General features: G+C 40.4%; 1 protein-coding gene across 3 annotated transcripts in view; it reads left to right on the top strand.

Moving 5' to 3' along the window:
- ADAMTS18 (ADAM metallopeptidase with thrombospondin type 1 motif 18) overlaps positions 1-14,871 on the top strand; it is a 104,214-nt gene that overhangs the window by 77,229 nt on the left and 12,114 nt on the right. For all 3 annotated transcript variants that reach the window (XM_065567260.1, XM_065567259.1, XM_008170481.4), the window contains 3 exons: positions 8,120-8,261; positions 9,648-9,774; positions 13,573-13,777. In XM_065567260.1, coding sequence (XP_065423332.1) covers positions 8,120-8,261; positions 9,648-9,774; positions 13,573-13,777 — 474 coding nt within the window. The remainder of the gene's footprint in view (positions 1-8,119; positions 8,262-9,647; positions 9,775-13,572; positions 13,778-14,871) is intronic.

Genomic DNA, 14,871 nt, shown 5'->3' with positions numbered 1-14,871 from the left:
ATTGGTTCATGCTAGGTGAAAACTGCAATGATCTTTCCGAGAACACCACCAGTTCAAGAAGATACTAATTTTCCCCACACAGAAGCCTGCAGACTTATTGGTCTACCATCATTGGTGATACCTCACCTATAGAAATGACCAGTCAGTCCCAGAGATGGAAGTGACCACAAAAATCTAGATCCATACTTAAAACTTCTCAAAACTTGAATCAGCATTTTGATTCAAGCCCATCTTTGAACATTACACAGATGCAGTATGAGAAAATATCAAAAATATTTAGTGATGCTTGCTGGTTCTAAACAGTTGACAAAATGAATGATTATTTCCGTAAAGGGCAGGTAGGCAATAACTAGCATGATAGCTTTATTTGGTCCTTGTTTTAAAATATATTTATTACTAATTACAACTTTTGTCTACCTGCCCTTCACAGAAATAATCATAGTTTTCTCGACTAGCTACAAGCACCCTTTTAAGTTGTCTTGTATATCATGCACTGTTAGGCTTTTATCTTAAGTCAATGAAATTAATAAATATATTACCAGTGGCTTAATTTATGTTTGTTACATGAAAACCCAGTTTAAAACTAAAAAAGCCAGTCATAAAAAGGATGCGTTGATAGGCATTTAAAAGGTTTGACTCACAAATTTAGGTATTACATGGGAAACCTGGGATAGCTATGAAAAAAGGGCCTTAACCAGAGAGGCAGATGCACAGCTGGTTTAGAAAATTTATTGTTTTAGCTTTGAAATCAAAATTAGCAGTAAAAGAAAAGGTTTATTTACTCAAGAGAATTCAATTTATCCATTGTTTTAACATTTTATGCCCTAAGCAAAAGCTGCAGTTCTCGTTCTTCAGAATAGATTTGGCAGATTCCAGCCATAGAGCCTGTGGTTTTCAGACTCAAGAAGCTGTAAATTTTATAACTCTGCGCCCTGCGGTCCGAGCTGCTGAGTGTTGTGTCTGAAGTCAGGTGGTTGGTGTGTTAAAGGTAGACATTAAACAGTTCTACAGAGGACCTGGAAATGTTTAAGAAGGTTGTTTGCCAGCTGTAAATTTGGGAGCAAATGCCAGTTGGCTGAAAAGTCTCTGGAATGAGTCCAGTTAAGTAGACTGAAGCTGGAGGTCTTTCCGAATTTGTAGGTCTAACAACTTGGCTATATATGCAGACTTTAAATATTGGGTTACTAAGGAAGGGCTTTATAGCGAATGTTTGAAAAGATGACAGAAGAGCTATGTATATGCTTGTTTCTTTGGCAAATTGCAATTTTCCTTGATGATAATTTAGATGAACATTACACAATATGTTTAACATGAATGCCATGGAATATAAATTATATTTATGCAATTTTCAGTTGTACAATACCTGGTCCATGATATTTTAATATAGCTAGATTATGTCCCCTGTTACTAGGCTGAGCAGGGGTATAAGGAGGTATTAGGTCCCTCTCTCCCCTTGCTCAGTATACCCAGCTCTTACATCCAAATCTGATGCAGAATGCAGTCCCTGTTCTCCCAGTATCTCCTCCTGTGATCAAATGATTAAGGAGGGTTCTAACTTATGCGGCTTACTGGCCAGAATAGCTGAGCAGATATAAATAGGGAATTAACATGTACCTTTTCACTGGCTGCAGTCATTTGTTCTCCTTTATTCACCTTCCCCAACAGCTTCTAACACCTGTTTTTAAAACCATCAGCGGTCCAAGGCTGCATGTAAAAAAAAAAAGACTCATTTGAAAAAGCAAACATTTGTAGAAATAAATAATATGTGATTAGTATTGGCAGTGCCACTTAACATCAGGGTCCTATTGTGCTGGGCACTATATTATTACACAGTGGACATGATCTTGTGTCATTGGCACCTTTCCTCTTGCAGGAAGGTCAGACAAGGTATGCTATTGTTACAAAAGGGGCATAAAGCCTTTATGAATCATTTTACATGTCATATGGCAGAATTTGGTCACCTGAGCAGGGTCACTGAATGGGCTAATCAGAGCTATTTCTGGAGACTGCAGTAAATATAAAACATCCCTATGTGTAAGGTCTTTGCGGTAGGGACTGTCTTCATTGCTTGTAAAACATGTAGCACAGAGGAGTCCTGGTTCATGACTGGAACGCCTACATGCTACTGCAATAGAATTAATAAATAATAATATTTAGTATTATTGAACTGCTTTTGTATGCCAACAAATCCTTCACAGTAGCCTTTCAGTTTCTTTTATAGGCCAACCTGGTAGCAGTCAGTGGCCTGACATGACCCATTGTAAGACCCTTACTCAGTTGCTTATATCTTTGCTAAACTTTAATCATTTGGGCTGAGGTTTCTACCTCAGGATTTGGGGGAGGGGGGAAGGTTTGTGTTCTTTTTTGGAAAATTTCAGCCAAAAGAGTTTAGCCCAGGGGTTGGTAACGTTTGGCACGCGGGCCGGGCCAGTTTATTTACCTGCTGACGTGGCAGGTTCGGCCGATCGCGGGGCGGTGGAAAGCCGCGGCCAGCACATCCCTCGCCCGCGCCGCTTCTCGACACCCCCATTGACCCGGGACGACGAACTGCAGTGAGTGGGGGCCGCGATCGGCCGAACCTGCCGCGTCAGCAGGTAAATAAACTGGCCCAGCCCGCCAGGATGCTTACCCTGGCAAGCCGCCTGCCAAACATTGCCGACCCCTGGTTTAGCCATTTCTGAGTGAGGATAGAGGCGAGGGGGAGAGCGGGGAGAATAATGTTTTGACCATGTTAAAAATTTTTGGTGACCTTTACTTGGAAAGCTGTAGCACTCCCAGGCTTTGGAGCAGGGATTTGAAATTTGGCATGGAGGGGGCCTTTATGTCAGGGATTTTCCCTGTGAAAATCTGCCCAAATTTGGCCAAGTTATAAACCTTTGAAAAAAAAATCAGTTTGTGCATGCTCAGAAGAGACTGTAGCTAAATTCTCCAAAGATTCTATCTGCACTGAGCATGCTTCAGCCAGGGCTGAATAGGACTTTCCCTGCAATTGTAGCTCTAGGATGCTGTGGGTGGGACATGAGCACCAGAACGGAGATCAGGATTCTCAATGCCTCCTTCTGATACCCAGGCAGCAGCGTGGTCAGTCGCACATTCCCAGAACACCAGACCTGGGGTGCTAGTGGATATGGCATTGGCCTGCCCCTACTGGCATGACCTCACACGCACAGTACATGCGAGGTCACACTGCACGAGGAATGCCATTTTAAAGACTGGGCATACCACTGGCATGGCCATGCACACATGCTGTGTAAGAGAGGTCATGGTGGCAGGGATGTGGGAGCGATACATTGTACATTATGGTGTCCCCCACGTCTGGTTTTGTCTCAGTACCAGATGAAGGACAAAGATTACAAAAGCAGGACTGTCTGGTTTAAGACTGGATGAATGGCCTGCCTACCAGGCAGTGAGAAGGAGGAAATTGCTTGATTCAAATGCAGATGGGACAAGATTCAGACCTGGGAGTGGTGATGGAAGTAGATTGAGTCAGGGAGTCTGGGTGAACAGGAGGGAGACTGCGACTGGAGGTTGATAAGAGCGTGAGATTGCACATAGGAGTTGGGGTGGGGAGTAGACTGGGGCTTCCTGGGCAAGGAGACTGGGAGTCAGTGAGGATGGAGAACATGGGTGAGGGCAACTGGAGGTTTGGGGGCAAAAGAGATTGAATAAGGAGCCTGGAGGGGAGAACTGGGAGTGGTTGAGCATCAAGACTGGGGACAAGAAGCCAGCAGGGCAGGGAGAACTGGGACTGGAATGAGAAGCCTAAGGAGTGGAGTCTGGCACTGGCAGGGCCGGCTCTACTGTTTTTGCTGCCCCAAGCAGCGCTCCGAATTGCCGCCGCGGATGGTGGGGGCAGTCTGTGTGCCATTAGGGCGGCACGCGCATTTCTGCAGCAGCGGCAATTCGGCAGCAGTTTCTGTCTTCAGCCAGAAGACAGAAGCCGCCGAATTGCCGCTGCGGGCAGCTGAATATAGAAGCTGCTGCCGAATTGCCGCCGCTGCAGAAATGCGCGTGCCACCCTAAGGGCACATAGACTGTCCCCGCTGTCCGCGGCGGCAATTCGGCGCGCTGCTTGGGGCTGCAAAAACACACAGACTGCCACCCCTTGCAGATTGCCGCCCCAAGCACCTGCTTGGAATGCTGGTGCCTGGAGCCATCCCTGGGCACTGGCCAAGTGAGGAGAATGCGACTGGGATGAGGAGCCAGAGGTGGGAAAGAGACAGGACTGGGTCAGTGACAGGTTGGAGGGGATGGCTGAAGGGGTCAAGCTTGGGATAAATGGGCCCACTAGAGTACACTCCCTTGCAGAGGCTGGAATAGAACCCAAGATCCCTGCATCTCAATTCCTCTGCTGTCAGCAAATATTTGAGAAAACCACTGGAAAAGCTGTGTCTCATCCCTCTGTAGAGCTGGTCTACATAGCAATTCGAAACCTACTATACTCTGGTAGCTGAGGTGACAAGGATCTTTGTGGTGGATCTAAAGGATCCAACCCTGCTGGTGGCTCGTGCAGGTGTCAATATGATGCTACATGATAGAATTTCTGTTTATTCAGTTTGCTTTTTAAAAAACCTAGCAAATTATACACATCGACACATTACAATAGCGTTAAGATTGCAAAGTCAAGCACATGAAAGTTAGGAAATGCCAGAAATAAGGTTACAACACTAATTTTTCCCTCCCGCACCCACCCCGTGCATGTGCATTATGATACAGTCGTTAATGATATGATCATATGCTATCTTTTGAAAGGACCCCTGCCTCATTCAGTGCACAGAATGGACCGAATAGGGCTGTACCGTGAAGGAACGCGTTGTCTGTAAGACTCCTGCTTTATTTGTTACAGAAGCTGGAAGGTGTGTAGTGAATGAAGCAGGGCAGTGTAGGAAGAAAAGGGATGGTCTCACATTAAAGGCAGTAGAATGCTGCCCTGGAGAATTGGATTCTATCCCTGCCTGTGCCACAGAGTTACTTTGTGATGCTGGGCAAGTCACTTACACCAAACATTTCACAGGTGGCCACTAATGATGTGTTTCTCATTCTATGAAAGTCCAGCTTGAGACCATGAGGCTGATCTCTCTCCGCTGCAACTGAAGTCAATTGGAATTGTGCTTTCAACATATAACGTGCTCTATGATACCTACAGTGAAAAAATCAGTTCCTAGGTGTCTCACATCGGCACCAAAAATTAATGGACATTTTTGACTTAAATCTCTCTGTGCATCAGATTCCTATTAGTAAAATGGGGATGATACCACCCTGTGATTTTACTGGGGTGTTGAGAAAATTATTTAATGTTTGTGAAGCACTCACATGCTATATTTCAGAGTAGCAGCCGTGTTAGTCTGTATCCGCAAAAAGAACAGGAGTACTTGTGGCACCTTAGAGACTAACAAATTTATTAGAGCATAAGCATAAGACAACTCCCACCTGTTCATGCTCTCTGTATGTGTGTATATATATCTCCTCAATATATGTTCCATTCTATATGCATCCGAAGAAGTGGGCTGTAGTCCACGAAAGCTTATGCTCTAATAAATTTGTTAGTCACATGCTATAGCTATAGAAAAGTCGATGACAAAATGAATAGTTCTGCCTTCTGAGCATGGTTTGATCATTGTGCAGTAAATAAGGCATGGAGCCACACATTAAACAACGAGGATAAAACTAAATATAAAATAGTGGCTCATAAAGCAAACATCACCCGTTGTGTGCACCAAAAAAGGCAGGGGTCCTGTGGACAAATAGTATGTGATCATGTAATTAAAGACTGTCTCATAATATATATGCACAGAAAGGCCAAATTAAGATTACACAGACAACCTTAATTCTAGTATTTCCTAACTTTTGAGTGTTTGACTTTGCAGCCTGAATAACGTAGTTTTTCTGAGTATTATTATGAGAAGGTGACACTTGATTCTATCTTCATATATATACTATAAACATTAATATTGACTATTCTTTAAAATGTAACAATGGATAATTACTTTAAATACTATTACACACATGCATACAAAACGTATCTTAGTGTTGTCATGAATCAAACTCATAGCCATATGTTGTTTCCACCACTGGTTTCACATAAAATACCCAAACTGAAACTCATCTGAGTATTAGGTGTTTTGTATCTGAATCTTGCAATAAACCAGAGTATGCTATTATTCTGCTGGATTAATATATTTTGCCTGTTACAGTCCTGAACTCCTATATTCCCAGTTTGGATCAATATCAAGATTCACAGACTGAAATAAAATATCTGGCTAGTAGCAATGGAAAATATATCATCCATTTTTTTCCCCTGCAGATGTAAATAGCACTCTGTCCAGATCCTTCATATGTTCAACGTTATTGCACTGGAGTTCGTGTACATTCCTTCTAAATTTTTCACTGTCATGGGTCATTTCTTTTTTCCAATATATACATTTTCAGAATAGTTTAAATCCCTTGTCTTCCTTTAAAAATTTTATTATGTTGCTCTTGATCATAAAAAGATAAAATAAAAGTTTGCTGCTGGTTTTTGAAACCCCTCTGTTTAGCAACGACTTCTACCTACATAGATCTACTTGTGCAGACATTTGGCGATACTGACTGCCCACCATATTTTACTAATGTCCCTGAAGTAAGTTATTAACATAGACTGGAATCCTGTTTTAAACTGTAATGCTTATCAAAAACTGTGGTTAGGAAGTGAAGTTAACTGCACCTGCTCTATATCTTTGTAGTGGCCCTATTGTTCAAGGAATAAAACTTAATAGAACACTGTAATTTTAGAAGTATTACATGCGAGGCACAGTTTCTATTGAACATGGATATTAGTGTATTTTAGCTGCCAAAACTCCCCGATCTAAAAGAAATGTTATAAAATGGAAATTTCTGCTTCAATTCAATTTTGAGTTCAAATATGTGTCAGGCTTTTATGAAGCTTGTAATTTTTGTTGTTGTTGTTGTTGGAATGACTGCAGTAAATTTTAGGAAGTTGTTCCCATGAAAGGTGCAATGTAATTCACCAGTAATACATTAAATATAGTGAAAACACACATTGAGGAGCACCACCAGCAGCCAGACCACCTGAATGAAGTGGCCAGTGCATTATTGTAATCAAAAGACATGTTTTATATAAAATGTCTACTGTGGGCCAGGTCTTAGACCAAAAATAGAATGGGCGATATGCCAATGCACAAGGGAGCGATACAGACTTCCCCATCTTAGACATACTTGGGCAGCTCATTGGCTGGTGTAATTGTCATAGCTCCATTGACTTCAATCACCCTCTGCCCCACAGACTTCTCACCAGCAACTGCATTTGCTGTGGATTTACTGTGTGACTATAAGCATGCAGGAGTACCCGTTTAGCGGCAAAATAGCTATTTTGTGTCCCCAGGATCCAGAAGCAAGAGAGACATCTTCAACCACATTGACTCCAACCCTCACCCACATTCCTCCTTCACTCACTCAGATTCTATTTCAGCAAGGTATTTAGCACTGAAGCAATGGGACTTAAATGCCTTGCTGAATTGGAGTTCAATGCTGGAAAGAATCAGCTAGCTTAACATCCTGCATAGCACAGGGCATTGAGTTTCACCCAGCATCAGAGCCTGTGGCTTCAAGCAAGCAGCTGAATCACCACAAGAAAAGTCCAGTACCCGTACAGAGCCCCAGTGGATTCAGGGGTCCATGTTTTAAAGAGGCATTTATTCTGTGTAGCCAAAGAACATGAGGGGCAAGACCATACTGAGAAAAATATTTGTCATGGTGCTCTTGGTGTCACCTCATACTAGCAGATGCTATTTCCACTTCCTGAATCTGATCTAACTCCCACTGAACTCAATGGGCTCTTTCCATTGATTTCCAAGGGTGTTGAATCATGGCCCACATTGCATGCACTATTCCACTGTGTTCCCTGTTACATGAAGTGCCCCTCCCGCCAAGGTTTGGAACCAGGACATTTCAATGTTACAAAGGTGCATTGTATCCGCTGGAGTTAGTTCTGAATACTCTTTCAGAAATGTAACGTATAAAATACGCCATATAGACCTCTTTAAACGTTCTCAGCTACCTTAGGTCTTCCAGAATTTGCATATTTTTAATTCCCCTCTTTTTCCCCCCCTAAACTCTTTAGATCCTGTTACAAGGCAAAAATCCAGGTATTGCTTGGGAATACACATTCCCCAAGATCATCAGTGAGAACAAGACATCTGCCAAAAGACATAGCTACTCCTGGGTGACAGTGCAGTCAGACTGCTCAGCTTCCTGTGGCGGGGGTAGGTAGCTCGCCGACATCCCATCCTTACTTTCTTTCATTCCTTTTTAAAACACACTCCACTCCAAATCTCTGTAGCTTTGTAAAGGTCTAAAACATCATGTTCAGGAGGCAATATAGAGCATGTGTAAATTTAATCCCAAATAGCTGAGTTCATCAGAGTCTATCTCTGAAAGTTCATGTAGCTGAATGATAAACTTTTTCTCTTGTTTTCCAGGAAACATTTTATTATACATTTATTTATTTTTTCTAAATCCTGGAAATTCTGTCATTAATCCTAATTCTGGGACAAAGAGTGGAGACAGGCAATAGGCATGGGAGAACATGTAGAAAGAAAATCTAAGCGAGGCTCATGTAAATATTTTGTAAGTTTCATTGACATATTTACCAACAAATCAGTGGAACTATTCATGGAGTAAGGTGCTATTCAGCATGAGTAAGGGTATCAGAATCTGCCCCCCGGAGAGTAGCATACAGGTAAAATCTCTATTTAAAAAATAGATAGCAGTAGCCAGAAATGCCCCTATTTCCCAGATTTATCTTTGTTGGGCCCACAGACTGTATGTGAAGTAAGTTACAAAGTAGAAAAGTAAATCTATGGAATGCTCTTAAACCATTTGCAGCCTCAAAATCTGTATATGGAATGAGCCTAGTATATGTTCCACAGAAAGTTTCAATGGGATTATTTGTGCGAAGTAGGGTGAGAAGACTTTGGCTCAGAATAAATTCACTTGCAATCAAGAGCATACAGCTGTTTTGCACATTTACCAGAGTGTGTGTCAGAATTGCTTCATCAATTCAGAAGGCCCTGAAGTTCCAAATGGTTTGGGTTCAGACAAATGCAGTTTTCCTATGATTAACTCTTAATATGTTGAACTCATAGGGAAAGTTCCCAATTGACTTTTTCCAACAAATATGGTTCAAAGTAGATATGCATCAGGAACAGCAGCCTCAAAGAATGTAAAGATAGCTATAAAGGTAGAATAAAAAGTTGACAAAAGAGTTTGATGGACAGTTTCAAAATACTCGAGAAAAGCTCTAAGAAATTTTCTCTGCTTGTTTCTGCAGGTAGATGGAACTCAAAGAGTGGCTTGGTGTTTGAGTCTTACATTTTGCAGAGATCCACCTGTGGTTTTAAATTCTGCCAATACACTGTTTGTCATAAAAATGTTATATCTGACTTCAGTGGCAGCCGTCACACCTATATTGCAGAAAAGTGAATTAACATTAATACAAGTGGCCAAATTGGCCCTACCCATTGATATCCGTGGAATTGTACTAGGGATGAGTTTGGTCTATGTTATTTAACCTTCTACACTAATACCCTAAATATAAGAAGAAAATGTAACAATTTATTTTATTGTATTTCTTTTTGATATCTCCTTAGGGCACATTACAGCAAAAGCTATTTGTTTACAAGATCATCGTACACGAGTTAATTCCTCCTTTTGTGGCCCAAGGACAAAGCCTTTAACTGAAACAAAACTATGCAATGCTAATCCCTGCCCAGCATAGTAAGTGTTATTTATTCCTGTAGCGTTACTGTGTGTTTGTGTTTGCCATACTTTCTGATAGGTACATAGAACTGTATATCCCTCTAATTGGTTGAACCCACCACAACCATGATTGTTATATGAACTCAGCACATTTAGTGAAATTTAATGGGATTTGTTTCCCCATCCAGGAATATGTTGGTGGGATAAGTCAAAAAGTTTTGCACTGTGGAATGGCCTTGTTTTAGTTAAAGTCTATAGTTTGTAATAAATTTAACACCCTTAAAAGTGGTCCAGTAATCGTTTGAAATTTCCTGCAAAATTTTAAAATTATAACACAGGACATTAAATCCAAATGGCAAATTATACAGTAGAGGCACAAAAAATAGAGATAAGGTTTAAATAGCGGTAGCGTATCACATGAGAGCCCCATATGCCTGCTTCAGCAGTTTCTTTGGGTTGCCTTTAGCCACACTATTGTCTGAATACTAATTTTAAGTAATCTTCCTAACCAAACAAAATCTGTTTGTATGTGACTTATCTTCTGCCAAATGTATTTTTATCCAATGGACTCAATTTCTTATAGATGGAAAAAACAATCTCTGATGTTTCCAGCAGTTTTTTTTAGTTATTTATAAATGCCTTCATTTTGACTTGGCATTGTCTTCATATAATGTTTCTAAAATATAACATTTATTTTAATCATGCAACAGGGCCACGTATGCAACTGCCTTACTATTAATGGGAGCTTTCCATGTCCTTTGAAGCTAGTATGTCATACATACTGCTAATAAGAATTAATGGTGAATAAAAAACATTTTTGACATACAGCATCATTCGTCCATGCTGCATTAAATTGATATGCTCAGATTCAGTAGTTTAAGATTGTATAGGGCCATATCTTCAGCTGGTGAAAATAGCTCCCTTGAACTCAGTGGAGATTATATCATTTAAGGATGTAGTCCATAATGTTACAGTGTGCAATAGCTTCCAATCCACTCATGCTGTAAATGCCCTTAGTAATACATGACATTGAGAAATCAAAGAATAATAAGTGATAAGCAGCAAATAAAACATATATAAATTTGGTAGGCATAATAGGCAAGAGAGAAAGACAAATGTGTCTTACTTATCATTTAAGTCAATATGATATTGCCATGACATAAAAATGAAGACAAAATTTTAAAGGTTCAAGGACAAATCTTTACTGCACAATGAGAACAAAGACTCATTAATATGAGAAGGAATAAAATTACTACTCAGTTCATGCGGTAAGAATACACAAAGGCATCGGAATTGCATACTATTATGATTGGAGTAAAGGGCTGCCAAATCTAGTCATAATTATTGAGCTTATTTGAACTAATGGATGATACTCTTGAAACATAGCCAAGATACTCTTGGAAAATGGCAGTTTACAAGAGGGCACAAAGCAGGTTTATTGCACTCTTCCATATGAAAAGGTAGATTTTCTAAACAACTACTGTACGTAAGCTTTTAAAACTATTTATTTTTGGCTGGTTTACGTATCAAACTGATTAGCACCATTAGTATAACTAATTAAAACATATCGAATTGATTAGACCCAGGACTTTTCCAGACGCAGTTCTTGAAACCTAGTATTGACCAGATTTACTTGAAATAAGTGTTGTATTATTTTCCCAATTTGAAAAAAAACAAACATTTATTTCCTGACAATGCTATTGTCAAAAAGCAGAGAGAAAACCAGGCTGAGTGAAAGCAGGTTGTTAAGCAGGATGAAAGTCTCAGGTTTTTCAGATTCCCACTAGAGAGAGTTAAAAGGCAACCTCCATGTTTCTTTATTGCTTCCTTAGAAAAGCCTTCCAAGCTTTCCATATCTGTTTCCATATGTAGTCCAACAGCAGCAGACCACCACAGTCCTGAAATTGTATGGAATGCCTAAGGTGCATGACATGTGTGTTAAAATTCCTTTGTCCTTAGATTTGGTAGCTTTAAACTTCCCATAGATTTTGGTACCTAAAAATCTGGATTGTAATTCAGGAATTCTTTTCCCAGAGGAAATCTTCCAAGGGAGGTGTCACGCATTTTTAAACATGCAAATTAATTTTGATTTCACGCAGATCTGAAATACAGTCCAGTGATATGGTGCTCAACTTCCACATAGTTACAAGAGTTCAAATACTTTCTGTTTGATATAAGCAGCTGCTCTGGTTGCTTTAGAGCTTGTGCTGTGATAATGATTGGGAGAGTTGGTGGCCCATGCAGTTGTGAATTAAAAGGGACAATCTCCATGGTTCATATAATGAAAAAGTATGAGAATTCCTGTTTTAAAAGATTCAGTTTAAAAGATTCAGTGCTTGATATTGGGAGAAGGTTTTGAAGACTCATTAATTTGATTGGATCAGTTCATGGTTCTCCCATAGGCAGAGGATTTGTTTATATGTTTCCTTGTGCTCCCTCCATCTGTTTGTTGCATCCACTTGCTATCTATAGTCTTTCACGTAGATTGTGAGCTCTTTGGGACAGGGACTGTGTCTTTGCTATATGTCGTACACCTAGCACAATGAGGCTCTGCATTCTAGGTGCTACGGTACTACAAAGAATATTACTCATTTTCAAATGTGAACCCCGACTGTGCAGTTCAGCAATACATCTGAGGACCCTGTGTGATTTTTAGTGACGATGTGCATCAGTGGACCTTGTCGGGTGATTGGAGGATATATTTGCCCAGTAGTAGTCAGCTGGTTACTTTGATATAGTTTTATTTAGATTTCAGATAATCTTGCTGGTTAAGCTGCCAAAAGTAGCTTGTCTCAGAACATCATCTAAATCCTCTGAACTCTAATGACAGGGTTGTTGAATTTAGCAAGCCATTTCTTTCTTGCTTTATTTTAAAGATCCACAGAACTTTGTAAACACATTTATTATCCAAAGCAAAGACAAGATAACAATTGAAAGGAAGACTAGAATTGGGCAGCACCAAGAATATACGTAGGTCCATGTGCATTAGCCTCCATGTCTTTATACATTGGAGGTTGCATGCATAGAGGCTGAGCACCTGCAAAACAGTTTTTGAAAATTTGGTCCTTAGTGTTCTCCTTCTGCCATACTGGCTTCTCCTTCAGAGTCTGTTTTGGTAGGTCCTCTCTTTCTTTTCCTATACTTCTTTAGGGTTTCACAAGGTTTTGTCCTTGGCCTCCTCTTCTCTTTCCAGTCTCTCATTTGCTCACAAGCCTTCAACTAATATCTCTACCTGGTCACATCTGACCTGTTTTACTCTACCATAACTTGTCCCTCTCTCAGGCTGCTCCTGCTGGAAGTCTCACCATCAACTAAAGCAGAACATGGCTTGAACCCACCAAGTTCCACAATGTCCACCTGTGTAACACAATGAGAATTTAGCGTGCCCTTTGTTCCTCTCCTCTCTCCTTCTGTTTGTTGCACTCACATGTTGTGTCTTTTTTCATATTAGATTAAACACTTTTGGGGCAGGGAATGTGTCTCTCCATGTGGTTGTACAGTGTCTAGCACACTAGGATCCTTAATCCTGATTGAACCTTAGGGCGTTGCCACACTGCAAATAAAAATAATAATTACTGGAAGTTTTTCCTGAGCAAGAGCTACAAGATTTATTCTTGTTGCATTTCAGAATGTTCTTTGCAGATAGATTGCATGAATCTTGCACAGGAATCTTGTCAAATTATCTAACAGCAACACCAGTCAAATGGATTGAATAGATTGGATTTTGCATTTGAACTTAGTCCTTGCTATACTGATTGTACAGGGTGCATTATAAGACATGTGTTTGTAAGAAATAAATTCATTCTCTCCTGTAAGCTGGTCGACAGGTGAATGGAGTGTATGCAGCAAGTCTTGTGGTGGAGGGCAACAAAGTCGCCCAATTCAATGTGTCCAGAAGAAGACTTTTCAAAAGGAAGAGGTGGTAGCACATTCTCTTTGTCCAGTCAGCACTCCAGCCCAAGTACAGATATGTAACGCCCAAGACTGCCCACCTGAATGGAGCCCTGGACTGTGGTCTCAGGTAATTTAGAGAAATAGTCAGAATGTTTCCTTTTGCCAGAATAATAGAAATATTGGTACTGAGTCCAGTGACAGAGGTAGCTGGAATGAACGTGTACAGAATAGTTTTCTTCACATCGTTATAGCCTGCCTACTTTGGAAGGTCTGTGTAGGAAAATAATAAGGACAATCTAATTTGTTTTTAGATAGCGACCTTACTAAAAGAAAAAGCATGGCTGGTATAAGTGGATGCATAGACTTGCATCTGCCTACCCTAATTTGGGATTTGTCCCTCAATCAACAGAGGGAAAAGGAGGAGCTTCCTAGTACACACAAACACAGCCACAGGATTCTCTGGTTTTCTGAAGGACAAGACTCTGGTTTCCTTACAGTCCTAGCCCCCGTCCCCCACCCCTTTCTGACATTAATTCATACAGCAATATTAACATTTCTCAGAGAAGAAATATCAACAGAGGTACCACTAATGGAAAAAGAATGGGGTTAGAATGGCACATGAGTGCACATACACATTTTTGAAATGCGGGCAGATGAAGTTATGTTTTACTCAATGATACATGTAGTAATCACATATTTACTTTTGTTAGTGTAGCCCATTCCAAGTAAGTAATTTAGTAGTGCAGTAAATTACTATTAGTGGCATAAGTCAGTAGCAATGGGCCCCCAGGCACATTTCTGTGTGTACACACCCTTTTTCAGAAATGTATGAAAAGCATGAACACTCTGAAGTTAAAAACTCATTTCTGCTACTTTTGCAATGATGCTGGTGCTGGCACATAGTGAATGTTAATTTAAGGGTAAATGAACTGCTGCGAGAACTGATACTGTGGATCTATGTCAAAAGAAGCAAAGTCCATTTTAAGTTCTTCTGTCTTCATTTAATGAGCTACAAGAGTGATATAAATCTGTTGTAAAAACTACTGTTTTTTAATTCTAGTACTCTTTGTGAGAGTTAGAGAGGACTAGATCTAGGTGGTCACTGTCACAGAAGACATAATGCCTTTTGAGGAGAACAGAACTTCTCATTATCCTAGCACATTGCAAAAGAAGAACAAAGCTACTCAGTGGGCTGCAGTATTAAAACAGTCAAAAGGAATT

The sequence above is a fragment of the Chrysemys picta genome, chromosome 14, assembly GCF_011386835.1.
Source record: "Chrysemys picta bellii isolate R12L10 chromosome 14, ASM1138683v2, whole genome shotgun sequence".
Taxonomy (NCBI): Eukaryota; Metazoa; Chordata; order Testudines; family Emydidae; genus Chrysemys; species Chrysemys picta.
This window is presented reverse-complemented; position numbering and strand designations above follow the sequence as displayed.